Below are 19,512 nucleotides of genomic sequence, written 5' to 3' on the forward strand. Positions count from 1 at the left end.
TGAACCTCACAGTCAGATCCCAAAAGTATACTCACAAGTCTTTTGCTATCTTTTCCAAATGGAGCTGGAACACTTCACTGAAAAAAGCCAATAAAGACTATTTTATGTATATCTCAACCAATGTCTTAGCCAGTTCTTCACCAGGCACTTAAATAAGCAATACATATTACAAAAATGCTGTACTAACTTCTCTAGAACAGGGTTTAGCTTGATGGTATTCCAAAAGCCTGCTCATCCAGCATGAGCATATGCTTCTAATAAACAGTCCCTCCAGGATTTTGTGATTTTATGATGGCAAAGATATTTGCGATAACAAAAATATTTGGAGGAGCTTTCAATTTTTCCAAATTACCACAGAATTTCCACAGATTTGGGCCAAGGCACATCCTGTGACGTCATCACAACACGCATTCAGTCAAAGCCCTCTTCAATTCATGTATGTTGAACATGAATACAGTTAAAAGGTCTCATCTACCAACAAACATCACTGTGAAAGACCATACATTGCCAATTCAAGTAGTTTTCAGCAAATAAAGGACAAAAAACTCCACAAATTGCATCACAAAGTTTGATAAAAGTCGACGCGAAATCAAGCATTTCTGTCCGCAACTGCACCCCCCCCCCCCCAAAAAAAAAGTCTGCTAAATCCTGTATGGACTGCATAGCATACTACAAAGCAAATCTGTAAGTCTCTCTAGATTAGAGTGTCTGCTAAATGTAGATGTGACTTATTTATTGCAGCTAGAGGTCTGGATCTAGTGCTGGTTTCACTAATATTTTGAATTAATGTTTTAAAGCAATTTATAAACGTTCTAATAGGATTGTTGTTGATGTTTAGCTATATAGTAGGGCCAAAAAGTCTGAGACCACTAGTGAAAATGTTTTTATTTTGGATTCTTTTCTAATTTAGGGCACACGGTGGTTTAGTGGTTAGCACGTTCGCCTCACACCTCCAGGGTCGGGGGTTCGATTCCCACCGTGGCCCTGTGTGTGCGGAGTTTGCATGTTCTCCCTGTGCTGCGGGGGTTTCCTCCCCGAGTCCAAAGACATGCGTGGTAGGCTGATTGGCATGTCCAAAGTATCTGTAGTGTATGAATGGGTATGTGATTGTGCCCTGCGATGGATTGGCACTCTGTACAGGGTGTACCCCGCCTTGTGCCCAATGCTCCCTGGGATAGGCTCCAGGTTTCCCCGTGACCCTGAAAAGGATTAAGCGGTATAGAAGATGGATGGATGGATTATTTTCTAATTTAATACAACAATTTCCATTGCAAATTATATTATTGATACCTCATTTGACGTCACAATAAAAAAAAAAATGTTATCGTGAATTGTTACTAAAATTTTAAATAAATCTAGATATTTATTTATTTTTTGCAGTATTGCCCAGCCCTATCTAGAACTGAAACTTAATATATTGTAAGTGATGTGAGATATTGTATGGATGTGAGATATCACACTGCATCATTGACAAAATAGTGACAGTTTTGACAGTTAGAATCAATAAACGTAGAGTACTTCAGACTGCTATTTTGCTACATAGTTCTAAAAGAGCACCAACCATGTCAGGGTCTTGAGGAAAATGCTGTGAAGCTCAGTGAATCACACTGCTATGTGGTGTAGAATGCATTGTAAATGTCACTAGCTCAGGTATAGTTTCCATGATTGTACTTTATGCCTTTATAATTAATTCCCCTATGAAAATCCTCAAGGACAATGTGATGTATTGCTTCAAAACCTGGCCCAGAAAGAGTACAGACCTCAGTGAACCTTGGCAAGAAGGTCCTTAAATCCTAACACTGTGATGAAAGCCTGGCTGCCTTTACTACATATATTTATACCTATTTGGTTTGACCAGAGAATATGCACATTTTCAACCTGCAGTCTCTGGTCTGAAGCAAGTGACATGTCATCTTTATAAAAATGGCAGGAAACTTTTAATAATGCCCTGAACACACAGATCAATTCCCTACTGAAATGACACTTCGACCAGAGCACTTGTACACAAACCTAATTACCAAGCGAGTCACATCCTACTAAAAAGTTCAACAAAAGATAAAATAAGCAGCTATAGCAAATTTCTTCCTTCTCTTCCCAAAGGGCTTGTGGTCATCTTTAATCAAATACATCACTGTGACCCTGGGCCTGTCTATATGGATTTCTACATTAGGAAGCACAAAAACCAAACTGTCTAGTTTAAAAATGGACAGAATCTGAACTGTTGTTTTAGAAGTGCACTAGGGTTAGAACTAATGTCTGCTTTTGTGCTTTAAGCATGGAGCAATGCTTTGTGTACCCACGCAGAGCTACTGCAGACCACTGCCCACACTCAGAGCTCGCTTCATTTCTGCCTTGATTTAGTGCCAGCAACTTACGTTAGTGCTAATTTAAAAAAGTGGATACAGGCAATTTCCCTTTCAGTCAGGTCTGAAATCACTGGTGGATGTGTCCATTTTAAAGAACTACCAGGGGTTACATGAATGATTTCTATTGTAACTTGCTTGTTATATTTTTGTAGCCAGAGCCACAAAACTAGGAAAGATGAACAATGATCTAATTATTGAAGTGCAGCTTCATAAACGAGTATAAAATAATGTAATAAAGAAGACATTTTCCTGTTCTTCAGTGTCTGCAAACACTGCTGGGCCACTGTGTGTGTGTGCGTTTGTGTGTGTGCGTGCGTGTGCGTGTGTGAGATACCTGAGCAGAAGGGCATTGGTGCACTCCAATGGCCATTGAGCTGGCAGGTTCGGGAGGATTCGCCCTTCAGCTGCCGGCCACCTGTACACGAGTAACGCACTGTTGAGCCAAAAGTGAACTTGTCTCCACTCAGTATTCCATTGGGAGGAGATCCGGGGTGTCCGCAGTCCACCACTGTTAAAAAAAACACACAAATACATGTGCACAGACAGAAAAAATTATTCATTGTTGAAATTTAATTTCAGAACAAATGATTTCAAACTAAGTTTATGTTTAATTACAGCCCAGTCATAGCTCAAATAACAATATGCAAGGTGCTAATGTAGTTTGCTCTCAGAATGCTGCCATCATCAGATTGTGGAAGTTTCTTCCCTTGTCATTTCCTTTGCCTATGATATCTGCTTGGTAATAATGTGATTAAAAGTAAAAAAAAAAAAAGTTTTAAATCCAAGCAAGTATCCCTTGGAGTCCAACAATATATTTCCAACACATTACACACTAATTTAATCCAGCCATATCTGTCAGCACTGCATCACGCTTGTTTCCATGGCGATTATGCTTCTTTTCTTCCACCTTCACAATGCACTTTGCTTTCAGAAATTTTTTTCTGAATGCAGACTAAGCTTTAGATTTATACAGTGTTGATGCCAGTCTGGTTTAAGATTAGGAGTTCCCTTCCTGTATAGGATATACTGAAGCCAGGAATAGATCAGAAACCAGTGATGATATTACAAAATATTCAGTGGCAAACACAAACCTGTCAATGAATATAAACAAGAATGAAAATGGGGTCCTGCGTCAGATTAGTGAGGTTTGGGGCACAGCCCTGTCTATGGGATGAGAGGATAGCTGTGACAGTAGGGAGTCTTGTCAGGGTAGAATGTGAGCTAAAGCACGTTCTTTCTGCAGCTGTCGTCAAGAGCGCCTCACTGAGCTGAACAGTGCTTGAGGATGTTTTGGCGTTTCACGGGATGTGCTCCCAATAAGCCAGGATCAGCTATGAACCTGGCATCGCTAATTAGTCTGCCTACAAAAGTGTGTGTTCCACCTGTCCCTCAATTAATGCACTGATCTAAAGCAGTGGGAGAGGGTCACTCAACTGTTTCGGCCTCCATTACAGGAATGAGACGCTAATTAACAGCACAATGCTGCTGCCAAGTTTTGGTGCTCTAGACAAGCGGCCAAATGCAGCAGCAACTTACCAATGCATTCAGGCAGAGGCTTGTCCCATTGGCCGGTAGGCTGGCAGGTGAGGATGGGTGAGCCAAACAGGTAGTAGCCTGGGTTACAGTCATAAAAGACCACTGTGCCAAAGGTGAAGTTGCCATGCTCAATCTTGCTTTGCCTGATGGAGTTGGCTGGGATCCCAGGATCAGAGCAGTTGACCACTGAACACACGGAAGAAGGGAGGGAGAGACAGGAAGAGGGAGACATGGACCAAGAGGTGCATGTGTTATTTGGCAGAAACAGTGAACAATTATCTTTATTCTAACTAAATCCATGTGGTCTCTAAACTGTGTACATGTTGTTTTATATATCTTATCTATCTATCTATCTATATATATCTATATATATCTATATCTATCTATCTATCTATCTATATATATATATATATATATATATATATATATATATATATATATATATATATAAAGGAATTCTGACTGGACATCTGCATATTCACATAACTAAAAGACATTTCTGTTAGTTGCTACTGAATTGTCACAAGCATCAAGTGAGAAAATCTCTTTTGAGACATAGCACAGGTGCAAACTGAAGCGCAAAACTATAGAAGAGATCTACAGCCTTGATTTTGACATGTGCTTCTCTCTCAGTAAGCAAACACCTCAGACCCAAGCAACAGTGCATCTTCATGCAAACATAAACACCATGGCGCATGCCTTGTCAATCTGTAAAGCAGAACTTCTGCTGTATTTCAGCCTATAAACACATCTCTGAGACAAATTCTGCCAATCTTACCAAAATTGTATAATGTGGAACAGGCAACAATGCCACAGTGCCACAGCAACAAGGGCTGCTCTACCTTACCCAGAACGCAGTGTATTTTGGCAGGTGGTTGTTCAGCCAAAGCTCCATGTGAATAGAAGACTTAACTTTTTTCCCCACCTTTACATGTTGGTGGTGGCTGACTCCACTGGCGGTTGGCCTGGCACTGAGCCCGCACTGGGCCCTCCATCACATAGCCCGTGTTGCAGGAGAAGCTCACCACATCATTCAGGTTAAAGCCATTGCCTATGGTGCGTCCGTAGATGGGGCTGCCTGGGTGCCCACAACTGATGGCTGCAGAACAAAGCAATTTTCCTTTTAAAGGTAAAGTGTTTGAGGTGGGGTCAGTTTTTATTATAGCTAAACCAGAAATCTTGATTGTTCTCCTTAACAAAACTAATGTAGAGGTTTCATCACAACATGGGTGAACACCTGTGGAATCATGACTTTTCATTTTCATTTTTTCTTACAAAAAATGTTTTCTGCAAATTTTTTACTTTCACTGCTTCAGTGGGATATTTTGTCTATATTCAAGAGGCAAATATTTATGCAAGCCACAGTATGGGCTCATTCATTGGTCCACAATCTAATCCTAATACAATTTCGTTATTGTACAACACAATGATTTACCGTGTGAAGTATAAAAGTAAATCTTTTCAGCAAATACTGCTTTGTGTTTCAACAACAAGATCTCACATGATGTCTAAAGCCTACACAGACCAACACAGGGCTGCAAGACGGCATACTAATGTAAAACTAAAAGCCGTTTGACTATACAAAACTTTCTCTTCCGCAGAATGAGCCATCCCTTATATATCACGAGCCAGCTAGTATCTCACGAAATGCGCGAAGTACAAAATGTCTTCATCACTGTCTATTTTCTTGCCAGTGGGTGAAACCATAGGGAGCTGCTGAGTGAAGCTGAACAAATGGCTAACTGTATGGTGCTGGTGGGTGTGTACAAGGCAAATGGGCTGTTCATACACACTGCCGGTTAACTGTAGAGCCATGCCTTCAGGCAAGATGTCACTTTGATGTTAAGGTTGGCTTGACACGCTAATTAGCCTTGTGTTTGGGTGCATACAATGTGAACTAATCCGAGACACATTTCATTCAGATTTTGTTCAACAACCTGACTCTGGCATGGAACAGATTCATTTAGAGATGAATTATTATGCTATTATGTTATGTGATCATTGTACATGGCAACATTGTAAATTTAATGGGTAATGTTAAAACAACATCTGATCTTCCAATGTGCTCCTAGGTACAATTCCTAAATACCAAACCTATGTTTATCAGGACAATGTGGTTATTACTAAGCCTCTCATTTTCCCCAGTATGGGTGAAGAGCAGCTCATACTGAGTGAGAATGGAGTCTTTTCTTTTTCACTCCACAAGGGGAGTTTTCATTCCTCTTGAAGGCTCTTCTCCCCTCATCACTCCTGCTTCTCTCCCACTCTCATAAACAACCATAGTTCATTTGCATAATTACAGAAGCAATTTGTTTCGTTTTGCACGAAGGCAATTTTCCCTTCATTTGAGGAGCTTCCACGGACCAAAATTTCAAACAAAATCGCTGTGTTAAAATAGCTGAATACTCAGCCTCTTCCCTACACTCTTTCATTTCATTGTCTCTATCCATCTCACTTTCTCTCCCTAGACCTGATAACGATTATTGCTCTGTGTACATGGTTTGGAAAGGAAATTGTCCAGACAGTTACAACCCCCACCCCAACAACCAACTATTTACTGAAAGGTTAAATCAAGAATAATTTACAATCATTAACAATCATTAATTTATAAACAATAATTTACAATCATTAACAATCCAGTGTAAACACTGGATTGTTTAATCTTATTCAACAATACAATTTTATAAAAAAAAAAAAAAAATACTATGCAAATACACTTCTTAACCCCAAGCCCAGTGGCTTGGGGTTAAGAAGTGTATTTGCATAGTATTTTTTTTTTTTTTTTATAAAATTGTGCCACTTCTCAGAAAAGGCTGATGGTACAATTAGCATTTGTTATCTTAATGCTAATTATGAAATGCTACTAGTGGTACAAAGGAAACAGTAAGTGAGGAATAAAACATTATGGGATGTACTGCTGTGGCAAAATAATCCAAGATGGAGTGGTGTGATGTGGCCCGTCACAAAGCAGAGTTACTTTTACCTCTCCGAAACTGATTATTTTACTATAGCAACACATCCAGAAGCATTTTATTCCACTTATACCACAACAATTTGTCAGCAATTGCACTTATTTTAAGCTATATTTTTTAATTTAATGAACAAGACATCATACTTTTTAACAGTTTCTTCTTCTTTTTCTTTTGGTTGCCCCAGTTAAGGATCACCCATCTCCATGGAAACCCCACACAGAAACACCCATTCACCAAGGAAATCCAGTTTATTTCATTTGGCACAGGTTTTACGCTGGATGCCCTTCCTGACGCAACCCTCCTATTTTATCTGGGCTTGGGACCGACACTAAGAGTGCAATAGCTTGTGCAACCCCAGTGGCTGGGTTTGGCACCCAGAATGGGGCTCAAACCCATGATCTTGAGCTTAAGAGCCTCATGCTCTATAGATACAGTACATTCAATGTTTAGAATGTCTGTGACACAAGTTAGTTCCAGTTATCACTTACATTATTTGCCATATAATCGAGAAACTGGAAAATGCAAACTCCTCAGGTCTGAAGGTTCTCCCATGGTGGAAATCTTACTGACTTTTACCCAGGGCTGACACTGGAGACTCTTTCCACTTCTATACCATTCCATTCCATTATAAATAAACATCTCCTCACATAAAGCTTTACCATATCCACAATTATATGTCTTTCTTTGTCAAATAATATGCTTAAAAAATCCTTTTCTATTACTGTATGAATGTATGAAGGCGTGTCAAGTGAAAAGATTAAAAGTGCGACATAAAGTAGAATTGAATCAAATATATTCTAGAGGAATCTGGACACTTGTTAAGTGCTGAGATTATGTAGAACAATAATCTACTTTTGTGATACACTGCAAAAATGCAAAAAAGTGAAAATATCTTGAATATAGTCAAATGTATCTATTATTTCTTATTATGAGATTACAATAAACCAAATACAAGATCATTAAACATATTTGAGGACATTATTACTCATTTCAAGCTTGAAATTGTCTTATTCTATCTGTAGATAATTTTGCTTCTTTCTAGAAATAAATGTTTAAAATAAGCAAAATTATTTGCCAGTAGAACAAGACTATTTCAAGCTTGAAATGACTACAAATGGCTTGAAACAGGGTTAATAATCTTATATTTGGTTTATTGTAATCTTATAATAGGAAATACTAGATAGATTTGACGATATTCAAGGTAAAGGACGCCACTTGGTAAGATGTCATTTTTTTTTTTTTTTTTTTTTTTTGCAAGAAACTATTTGCTATAAACAATGCAAAATAAAAAGAATCTTTTCATTTGACTCCTAGTATAATATGTGATATCATTTAAATTACAGCTGGAACTACTTTTAGAGTCATGTTAGTGAAAATGACTAAACTAACCAGAGGCTGTACTGTGGTATAAGATTTCTTTAAAGATACCAGAACGAATTTTGTGATATTTCTCTACACACTTTATTTCAGGGTACCACATTTGGCAAGTTAGAAAAAAAAACACCTTTGTTTTAATGATGAGACAACAAACACGCTCAATCAACCAATTTCTGAGTGCTCCTACAGAAAATAAACACTTCTAGCCTTTCGTTGGATTTTCCAGGTGAACTTTGTGGGACAAATGAGAGTATGATGAGATTGGATGGGGATAAATGAGATGAGCGTGGGCTCATTATACCGCTCTGCTTTGGAGCCAACAATAAATCATTAATTAAAATACCCCTTGAGATGGGGAAGGCTCTTTTGTTCCCAGAGATTAGTGAATTCTCCAAATGCCAAGTAGTTGTGAGCAGAGCCAAAGCACTTCCCCTCAGTCATCCGTGACACATGCAGACGTGATGCAGGCTTTTCACCGCTGCCGAGTGCACTGCAGTGACAGCTCTTCACCTGTAGCCGCTCCAGCAAAAAATATGGAACACTTTGATAACTTTGACTCAAACTTCTGATGATACCTGGTATAGCTATGGTACAGCTTACTTGATTTACTGTCACTGATACAGACAGAAATTCCCAAAGATGCATGCTTTCAAGCTTGAATGCACAAGTCGATATATTTCTCAGGTGCTCTGTAAACAGCACATTGTCTCTCACTGATCATTTATATTCAGAGCCTAGATCAACTCATGTAGCACTTTACAGCTCTGACCCCATACTTCAACACAGACCGCTCCACTGTTAGTAGAAAATAGGTAGGACTTCTTTTTTTTTTTTTGAAAAGCGATCACACACTCACGGATGCAGATGGGCAGCTGTCCGGACCAGTTGTGGTCTTGCTGGCAGATGCGCACTGAGGAACCAATGAGCCGGAAGCCTGGGGCGCACTGGTATACCACCGTGTCCCTGTAGCCAAAATTTTCCCCGATCACCTGACCATTCACAATCTGTTCGGGCAACCCACAGTGACCCCCTGCATGGAGAGACAGGATGACAGAAAGATCCATTTAAAGAGAAAGAGGTTCATGTCATTGTTAAATTCAACAGTCGTATCTGAGGTGATGGAACTGCAATATAAACACTAGCGGCTGTAGTTTGCCCTTATTTTAATGTCAGAAACAATCAGAGAGATCAGTCATTTGGAAGCAGGATCACTCTTCGGTGTGGCTTTGAAGAGGAACCTTTAAAGGAAGCTTAGATTTAAAAAGATGTTGGTATTTTCACTTTCTGGTGAAAAAGGTCTCACTTCTTGGGTGAAAAATGTTCAGTGGCTTATTTATAGGTAGGAAAACATTTTAATCTTTTTCATAGCAAGTGATTTTGACTTAGCTGATACTTTTACCAGGTTAGAGGACACACACCATATATTATATTTTAGCACACGTTTTGTGCCATGCATTAAGCTTGAATGCTTTTCATGAACCTTGTGCAGATCTCTTCATGAACTCTAGAGTCTGAAGAAAAGTACTGAATGTAGAAAAGAAGTGAAGGTGTCTACCTAGGCATCGCGTCTCTGTTCCGCTCCACAGGCCAGACGACAGGCACTCTCTCACAGTTGAGCCTACCAGCATAAAGCCAGCCTCGCACGTAAAGATGGCTGTTGCCCCAAAGGTAGTCTGTGTCCCAATCTTCTGCCCGTTGGCAGGTGTGGGTAGGTCTCCACAGGAAATTACTTTGAAGGGAGGGAGAAAATTACATGGAAAGAGACCAGGGTTAAAGGAGGAAGGATTGCAATGGCTTCATCAAGTTGCAATCAACCTTTTACGTAAACTCACTGCCATACACAGAAGAGCATTTTTATAAATTCCTATATGAAATCTAGATTGGCATCAATTACACTCCATGTAGTTCACTGTTTAAGATATGCTCAGAATTTTTGACATGCATATTGACACTATTTCTCTGCCACCGATTAGGCTGTTTAATTGGTGTCTTACTCTGACAGTGAGGCCGCTCATTCCTCCAGCTCCACACCCCATTGGCCATGCACTGGATGTGGGCGGGTCCCAAGCGGTAGTAGCCAGGGTCACAGGTAAAGATGATTTTAGTCCTGTACTCATAATGTGAACCATTGACAATTCGCCATCGTCCATGCTCCAGAGAAAAGGATCCAATGCTAGGGCAAACAACAACTAAAAGCCCAAACACACACACACACACACACACATCACAATTAGGAATATGCAGCCAACTGTAGACTCAACTTTTAACTTTTCCTAACAATCTGCATTATCTATTTCTGATTTTATTTCCATTTGATATCTATAACAAATTTTAAAAATACTGTTGACAAGGGTTACTGTCGGGTTACTGTCTGTGTAGAGTTTTCCATTTTCTCCTCATTTCTGGTTTTCTCTCACATACCAAAAACATTCTGGTGGGTGGATATGCAACGCTAAATTACCCTTTGATGTGAACGAGTGTATAAATGTGTGTGCATGGTGCCCTGCGATAGACTGGCATCCCATTCTGGGTGTATTCCTGCCTCATGCCTGGGCTCATGGATAGGCTTCCCGGGCTCTGGATTCAACGCGACCCTGACCAGGATAAACTGGTTACTGAAGATGAATAAATTTAAGTTTATACCAAAAACCTTTAGCTCATAAATATTTTGTCCTTTCAGTAGAAGAGTCAAAAATTACCAAAAGATGAATTGTTATTTAAACGCTTTTTATTAACTGCTATGAAAAACAGACTGTCGTGTAGAAACAGTGCATCACTTGGCGCCATACTGATTTTTCCAACATAATCAGCCCTCAGTGCCCTCCATAAATGCTTTAAACCAGAACACATTTGAAGGCTATTTCCTACGCTTCAAAAATCAGCGTCCTCATTTTGTAATGGGGCCAAGACATCTGTGCCTGAACTTTAATGGGTAATAACTTAATGTTTTGGCACTGAGAACATAATCAGCTCATAAATAAAGGAGAGGTGAGGCTGTAGTTACACGGCTCCGTGTGTGTGGCAGGGGTTCTTAAATAGGCTATAAACACGTTCCTGTGTGTGTTTGTGTGTGAGGAAGTGCCTGATACCTGAGCATCGAGGAATCTTGTTGTGGGTGCTCCAGGTGCCATCAGGCTGGCACGCAGCGCTGGTCAGTTCCTTGGAGGAGAGCCGGTAACCATCATTGCAGAAGTAGGTCACACGTGTTCCCACCGAGTAATCCACAGCCAGCACGCCCCCATTCACTGGAGCCTTAGGCACCCCACAGGACACAGCTATGATGAAGAAAGGCTTTAAACATTTAGTTCTCCTTAAGAGTTCGCTCAAACTGATATGAAAGGTCATGGTATTAGAACTGTTGGTTGCTGCGCTATTGAAGCGTAAGCCACTCAGTAGTAATTCATTAGTTTTGCAGTTGCTTTTTAATGGAGTGTGCACAATGTTTTATGATGTGCAGATGAACAAAAGCCTCTGCAAAAGGCCAATACCAAGATTAAAGAAGTAGCTGAAAAAATTATTCATACACAGAAGGGCATTAGAAAATCTTTTAAAAGAGCTTGAAAGTCCACAAAGCCAACGATTCGATCGGTTTCCTTTATTGTGCTGCTGTCCGGGCTTCGTCAAGCTCACCAGCAAATGGAAGTTCTTATCTTGATTGCACCTTTCTCCTTTTATATAGCTGCCACTGAAACATAAAGGGCATCAACCCATTGAAGGTTTTTTTTTTTCACACTCTGAATATGAAACATGATCTAAGCATGGACACAGCACCAACACCTCTCTCTCTACTTTTTTCCCCCATTGCTCTGAGTAATATTTAACCTAATGTTGAAATACAAATCAAAGGTAACACTATGTTCTCTCTTGTACTTTCACACTTTGATGAGGATCAGGGATGAGGCAATTTTGCAATAGTTTAGGAGAACAGAGGCAGCCAAAGAACCTGGAACACTTTGAAAGTCTAAAGAGTCATTTAAGTGTCACTTGGTGTTAGGATTTTAGCGCCGTAAGCCGTAGCCTCAGAGGGCGCAGAGCCGATGCTGTCAAATTATTGCATGGAGGGAGGTACCCTGAGTGCACTGACTCAGAAACTATTTACACATGCGGCACAGATCTGAGTGGATAGGTGGTGCACTATAAATGACACAGATGGAGAAGAGAACTTGGCAGATTAGTCATTAATGTGACAGATCAAACAGATCATAAATAAACTGCATCAGCCAGAGAGCAGCTCGAGTAATTATTGCATCTCTGTCCGTGACCATAAAAGCTTGTTAGAGAGGCTGGATTCTGAACACTGGAGACTGGAGGAGCCTCTGAATTAATACTTTGAGCCATTAAACACTCCTGCACTGGAGGAGTGACTGTATAGTGCATGTGAGTGATACATTCTGGAAATGCTATATACTGGGTTATTCAGAAATACTGGAAATATCTGTTTTCCAATAAGGTTCAACATCATGTTAATGAGAACTAATGCGGAAGCAAAGCAGAGACAGCAAACGCTGGACTCAAAGTTCCAGAATGCAGTGCTGTGATATGAAGCAGCTGTGCCGAGTTATGGCAGAGACTCGATTCAATTAGTTAGCAATCTATGATATGTCAAGCGTGATGATGTTAACTGCGGGATTAGCAAGAAAGCTGAAGCTTTGGAATTTGATATTTGAGTGGGATGTACAGATAAGGATGTGAGAGAGCTTGACAGCATAAAGGACTAAAGTGCTGCTGCAGTGGTCTCTTTAGGTAGAAATGAAGCTAGGGATAATTCCTACTAGCACCACTATAAACAGGCAGTTAATCATCAATGAGTATCGTAGAAAAGCATTAACTAAAGTGAAAATAGACCAACATGTTGATGAAAGAATTTCAGCATATTCATTCAGTACAAAATAAATCTTAGACAGCAGTGAAGATCACGTGTTAATTCTAACAGGGTGGACTTTTCCATTAAGGCCACTGAAATGTAGAAAATAAAGCAAAATGTAAATTTTTTTACTGTACATATCCATGCTGAAAAAAAAAAACCCCAATAGAAACCCTCATAGTAATGGTTTTAATGGTTATAATGGGAATTTTATTGATTTTAATGGAAACTGTAAAGGACCCTGTGGGTCTCTACTGGTAATTTATTGCCTTCTATTGGTGGAATGTAATGTACAGTGGATACCATTAGGGACCGGTAATGGTAATGGTTTTAAAGGTTAGCTGATAGGTTGTAATGGAACTGTAAAGGAAACCATTAGAATTTCTTCTATCTAAAACATCTTTTAAGCCCAAAATATTTAATATGATTGCTATATTCACCTTAATTATTTGTTAGATTGCTGTTATGTTGGCTTTTTTATTTTTACATTTTACTCATATTATTCATATTACTGGATTGCTCATTTTACTCCGTCTACTCATATTACTCATCAGCTTTTTTTTTTTTTTTGCCATGACAAATTTTAGTTAACGTCTATTATGTAAAGCATACTAACTGTAGGAGTTAACCTGGCTAACCCAGTAACATTGTTCCCATGAGGCACTCATACAAATGTAATTATCAGTTCAAGTGGAACTGTTTGTGTTTTTACAATGCTAAACTGGTAACTATAAATGCTTTTTACTTGTCAGCAACATTATCCTTGTAGCTCCAATGTAAAACAAATGGACACCAAAAATGTCCAGCCCAACTACAACTGCGATAAGGGGAAAACTGTATACATTTTAAACTTTGACCACAAAAATAAAGAATATCATGGTAATATTCATGTAATTACCATTATAGCCTACATTATAGATTAAAGAATTTAACATGCATTAAAACCATTATATTTATGTTCCTCTTGGTATTTTGTTACATGCATTATGATTTCTGTTTAGCCCATATGGAACAGTACTTATCAACAATCAAGGCGCTGTGTATCCGTGTTCAGCTCTCACCCTGGCAGGCAGGTACCGGTGCGTCCCATGTGTAGTAGCCATAAGGCGTCTTCCTGCAGACAGCTGTGCTCTTGCCAATGAGGCGATAGCCGCGATCACAGGCCCAGCGAACTTGGCTGTTCAGATGCCCTCCTGTCTGACTGCTGATGGAGCCATGGAGCGGTGAATCTGGGGTGCTGCAGTACAGAGCTGCACACACACATACACAAACACACACAGACAAACAGAAAGCAAACCCCATCAGCTCCTTAATCACCACCTAGAAGAGACGCCCTTGCTCTGGGCTATCTCAGCATGTCTTCTGCCATGTGTTAGGGAACCATCACTTGGCTGCCTTTTTTGGCAATCTGCTACTACTTCTCAAAGGATGTCAGGACACAACAATATGACAATACTCATTATTTATACATTCTTTTCAACCAGCATGTTCCATGTAGAATTTATTATTCTTTCCAAATATTTTATAGCTATCTGGGGATATTACATTTTTCCCCAGTAATCATTCAGCATAAATAATACATCATTTAAGTGTTTTGTTCAAGATGAACATGAACAAAAGCATGATGATAGTACAGTTTCAACCATGGCTCAAAGAGAGAATAAAACAATCCACGCTGTATACAATCTTGGGTTTTTCCTTATCGGAAAATATTGTGACTTTTTATATTTTATAATATTGGAATTACTGTCATAATAACACACATAATTTAGTCAATTACAAAAATACAGCCCACATTATATTATATTTCCACCACTTGTGAAAACAGTTAATACTTAACTGTATTTAAAACATACTGAAATTTGTCCAAGTATTTTGTAAATATGTAAAATGTTGGAAAGTAACCTGTGATCACACCTTAATTACTGTAACCTGTATTTAAACAAAATAAATTAATAAGTAAATAAATACATTACTAATATATATATATATATATATATATATATATATATATATATATATATATACACGTGTGTGTGTGTGTGTGTGTGTGTTATACCACGGCGAACTCGCGGCTGCAATTCCCAGTAGTGCCGCCCAGGGACACGGCGGAAGAGGACTACACTTCCCAGCCATGACCGCGCTCGAGTTCACCGGAGTTCTGATTATGAACAACTGCACTACATCTAAAGTTATAAAAGGGCCTTGTTAACGTCAGCTGCTTGCGAAGTAACCGCTCAGCAGCCTCTTCTCTGTTCGTGTACCAAGCATTAATCTCATATACGTTTACCCGGTTTCGATACTCGCCTGTCTTTAGATTAAGCTTCTGCCTATGCCTCGTATAACCTGATTGCCCGATCATTCTGACCTTAATCTCGTTCTGTCGTCCACCCCACGTAATCCTGATTGCCAGTCCGCATTTGTCTCCGCCTAAGAATCGTAACAGATTACTTCGCCTCACAATGGAGGCAGCGGACACCCCAGAGTGGCAATGCTACATCCTGGACCAGAACCGCACGTTAGCGGTGTATCGGGACGAGACATCCGCGTTACGTGCAGAGGTCTCACGATTGAGCGCTTCCGCATCTACTACCGCAACGCCCTCGGCTCTCATGATGCATCCACCGCCGGCCGCCTCAGCGTATGTTCAGCCAATGCTGGCTGCGCACATTCCGACCATGCCGGCTGCACACATTCCGGCGCCGGCTGCGCAAATTCCCACCACGCCGACGGCGCACAACCCCCCTCTGCCTACACCAGAGAGATGCGCTGGGGAGCCGGAACGATGCAAGGGCTTCCTGCTACAATGCACGCTATTTTTTGAAAACCACCCGGATATGCCGGAGGTCCGTAAGTTGACCCATTTTATGGAATTACTCTCCGGAACAGCCCTGGCTTGGGGTACGGCAGAGTGGGAGTGAGGAGGCGGTGTCAGACCGCTCGCTAGCAGACTTCCTCGCCCGTTTCCAGCGCGCCTTCGGCCATTCTCCTGATGGCTGGGAGACTCCTGGACCCCAATCACCCAAGCAGGGCTTTACCACAGCCCCCATCCTCAGACACCGGGATCCCTCCAGGCCGTTTGTCGTGGAAGTAGATGCACCTGAAGTGGGAGTGGGGGCTATCCTGTCTCAAAGATTTGGAGATAGACCCAAGTTGCACCCCGTGGCGTTCTTTTCCCGGAAGTTGCTGCCAGTGGAACGCAACTATGATCTGGGGAACCATGAACTGGCTGTTAAGCTGGCCCTAGAGGAGTGGAGACACTGGCTGGAAGGAGCCGTACATCTATTTGTTATTTTTACGGACCATAAGAACTTGGAGTATCTGAGAACCGCCAAACGCCCCACTCCTTGCCAGGCTCGTTGGTCCCTATTCTTTTCCAGGTTCCAATTCACCCTGTATTATAGGCCTGGCTCAAAGAACACAAAGGCCTATGCACTGTCTCGTATTCACGCCCAGAGGGGCTGGCGGACCAGAAGAGTTATATCGTGCCTCCCTCCTGCATAATGGGCGCCTCGGAGTGGACCCTAGAGCAAACCTTAGCCCGTATACCCAGGTCACGAATGTCCTCCCGATAAACAGTTTGTACCAAAATGGTATCGTCTAGAACTCATCACCTGGGCCCACAAGACATTGGCTACGGGTCACTGCTGGCTGAAAAGTACTGGTGGCCCAACATGCCTAGGGAGGTTCAGCGCATCGTATCCTCATGTTCCTCTTGCGCTCGGTCCAAGGGACCACGTGCTCTACCTGCCGGGAGGTTGGTGCCTCTACCCATACCTGATCCTGTGGTCCCACCTGGCTCTAGATTTCATAACGGACTTGCCGAAGTCGCAGGGAAATACCGTGATATTGGTGGTCGTTGATCGGTTTTCAAAACCCCTGTGCCTAATTCCTCTACCGGCCATCCCATCCGCTTTCACCATGGCGGAACTCCTTTTCCAACATGTCTTTCGGTACTTCGGCATCCCTGAGAAGATTGTGATTGACGGGGGTCCACAGTTCACATCTCGCGTTTGGGCCAGCTTCATGGAGAAGATGGGGGTCACCGTTAACCTCACTTCCGGGTACCACCCCCAGGCCAACGGACAGGCAGAACGGGCCAACCAAGAGGTCATACGGTTCCTTCGAACCTTCTGTTCCACCAACCCAGGGGACTGGAGCCACTTTCTACCATGGGCAGAATACGCTCAGAACTCGCTACGGCATTCCGCGACCCAGCTCACCCCATTTCAGTGTGTCTTGGGTTACCAGTGTTACAACCCGCTATCTTGGGGGGAAGTTTTTTTTGTGCTGTGACATTTTGTGTGCAGGTCCGAACTCCCTTCCAGACTTTCCAGCCTGCCCTAGCCTGCCTTGCTCCTGCCTTCAGGATGACCTCACTGATTGGTGGCCATACTTAAAGAGGAAGATGGAGTGAGAATGTGTGGGATGTTGGAGGTGTTTATGTGTGATTTGTTGTTAGGAGATTTTGGTTTGTTTGGTTTGTGTTGCTTGCCCTTGTGGCTAACTCTGTGGCTAAGTCTATATTGACTGCTGTTCTGGTTTTGACTTTTGCCTGGTTTTCGACTTTGAGTTCGACTTTGAATTTGGTTATCCCTATATTGTTATTGAGTATATATATATATACACACATATATATATATATATATATATGTTCACTTGGTTCACTGGCAGTAGGGGTGTGGCTGTCATTTCTTTTGGGAGAAGGTTCCTTTTGTCTAAGAATATTTGTATTTTCTTTTCTTTCTTTTTAGGTAAGCTAGCTCCCTAATAATAGAATCCTTTTGTTTATTATTCTGGCCTTGGCCCACTCTGAAGATACGCCTGGTTGGTTATTTGTACAATTATATGTATATATTGTCTGTTACAATATACCACAACCTTTTTCACACAACCTTGTTTGCATTTTTATTCCCTTATTTAAAGATCAATCAACTTGAATCCCAAGCTGGTTACTCTGTGCGGCCCAACCTAGACTGGGCCGTAACACCAGCCACCATTGTTCCCCTGGAACACATCTCACACGGACTCACCAGCAGTAGATGAGTGGTTCCGCCGGAACGAACAGGTCTGCCCATCAACAGCTGGTGCGATCAACGTGCATCAACGAACAGGTCTGCCCATCAACAGCTGGTGCAGGCGTCATACACCGCCAAATGAAAGGCCGACTGGCGTCAGAGGGTTCACCCCAATTATCGACCCAGGGACAGGGTTTGGATCTCCACTAGAGATTTAAAGTTACCACTCTCGGGCAAGAAGCTTCAACCTAAATATATCGGGCCCTTCCGAGTCCTGAGACAGATTAATGAGGTCGTATTGTCTGGACCTACCAAAACACAGTCGCATCGCCCCATCTTTCCACGTCTCGCTCCCCAAACCTGTGATACCGGGCCCCTTGGCCACAGCGGTGCCGGGAGACTCCCCACTGGAACCGCTGAAGATTGAAGGCCGCCCAGCCTACCGCGTCCACGGCATTCTGAACTCCAGACTTAGGAGAGGACGACTTGAGTATCTGGTAGACTGGGAGGGGTATGGACCAGAGGAGCAGTGCTGGGTCCCAGCCCGAGACATTCTAGACACAAGTCTGCGTAGAGACTTCCATGCGGCTCATCCAGACTAGCAAGGTCCCCGGAGGGGAGGGAGGCCTCGGAGGGATTTGGCTCCCAGAGTGAGCCCTTTGGGGGGGGCTCTGTTACGCCACAGCGAACTCGCGGCTGCAATTCCCAGTGTGTAGTGCCGCCCAGGGACATGGCGGAAGAGGACTACACTTCCCAGCCATGCCCGCACTCGAGTTCACCAGAGTTCTAATTATGAACACCTGCACTACATCTAAAGCTATAAAAGGGCCTCATTAACGTCAGCCGCTTGCGAAGTAACTGCTCAGCAGCCTCGTCTCTGTTCGTGTACCAAGCATTAATCTCATATACATTTACCTGTTTTCGATACTCGCTTGTCTGTAGATTACGCTTCTGCCTACACCCTGTATAACCTGACGACCTTAATCTCGTTCCATGTTCCATCTGTCGTCCACCCCATGTAATGACGATTGCCAGTCCGCGTTTGTCTCTGCTTAAGAATCGTAACAATATATATATAATCGTAACAATATTATATATTTTAGTAACAATTTAGTTTAAGTTCATAAAATACACTTGATAGATGCTGGGTTATACAAATTGTCATGGTTTCCCCTTTAGGCAGCGCGCTGGAAAGCATGAAGGCGTGCGCGTGCATGAGCAAGGTGCGCGAGCTCCTGCTCTTCGAATGTTGACAACCATGACATTGTTTACTGTGGACACGTGCATTTGTTATGTTTCTGTTCTGTCTCCTCCCTATTCTGTCATTGGCTGTTCGAGCGAGTGTCTAGATTGGTGTCAGCCGTCAGCACTTAACGCGC

General features: G+C 41.9%; 1 protein-coding gene across 1 annotated transcript in view; it reads right to left on the reverse strand.

The window, feature by feature from the left end:
- The window catches only part of csmd3b (CUB and Sushi multiple domains 3b), a 321,277-nt gene that overhangs the window by 46,347 nt on the left and 255,418 nt on the right, over nt 1-19,512 (reverse strand). The window contains exons 45-52 of the mRNA XM_053613516.1: nt 14,177-14,365; nt 11,341-11,526; nt 10,246-10,440; nt 9,807-9,980; nt 9,108-9,281; nt 4,828-5,001; nt 3,903-4,088; nt 2,701-2,874 (exon numbers count right to left, since the gene is read on the reverse strand). Coding sequence (XP_053469491.1) covers nt 2,701-2,874; nt 3,903-4,088; nt 4,828-5,001; nt 9,108-9,281; nt 9,807-9,980; nt 10,246-10,440; nt 11,341-11,526; nt 14,177-14,365 — 1,452 coding nt within the window. The remainder of the gene's footprint in view (nt 1-2,700; nt 2,875-3,902; nt 4,089-4,827; nt 5,002-9,107; nt 9,282-9,806; nt 9,981-10,245; nt 10,441-11,340; nt 11,527-14,176; nt 14,366-19,512) is intronic.

Source organism: Ictalurus furcatus, chromosome 24 (assembly GCF_023375685.1).
Source record: "Ictalurus furcatus strain D&B chromosome 24, Billie_1.0, whole genome shotgun sequence".
In the NCBI taxonomy this organism is placed as follows: domain Eukaryota; kingdom Metazoa; phylum Chordata; class Actinopteri; order Siluriformes; family Ictaluridae; genus Ictalurus; species Ictalurus furcatus.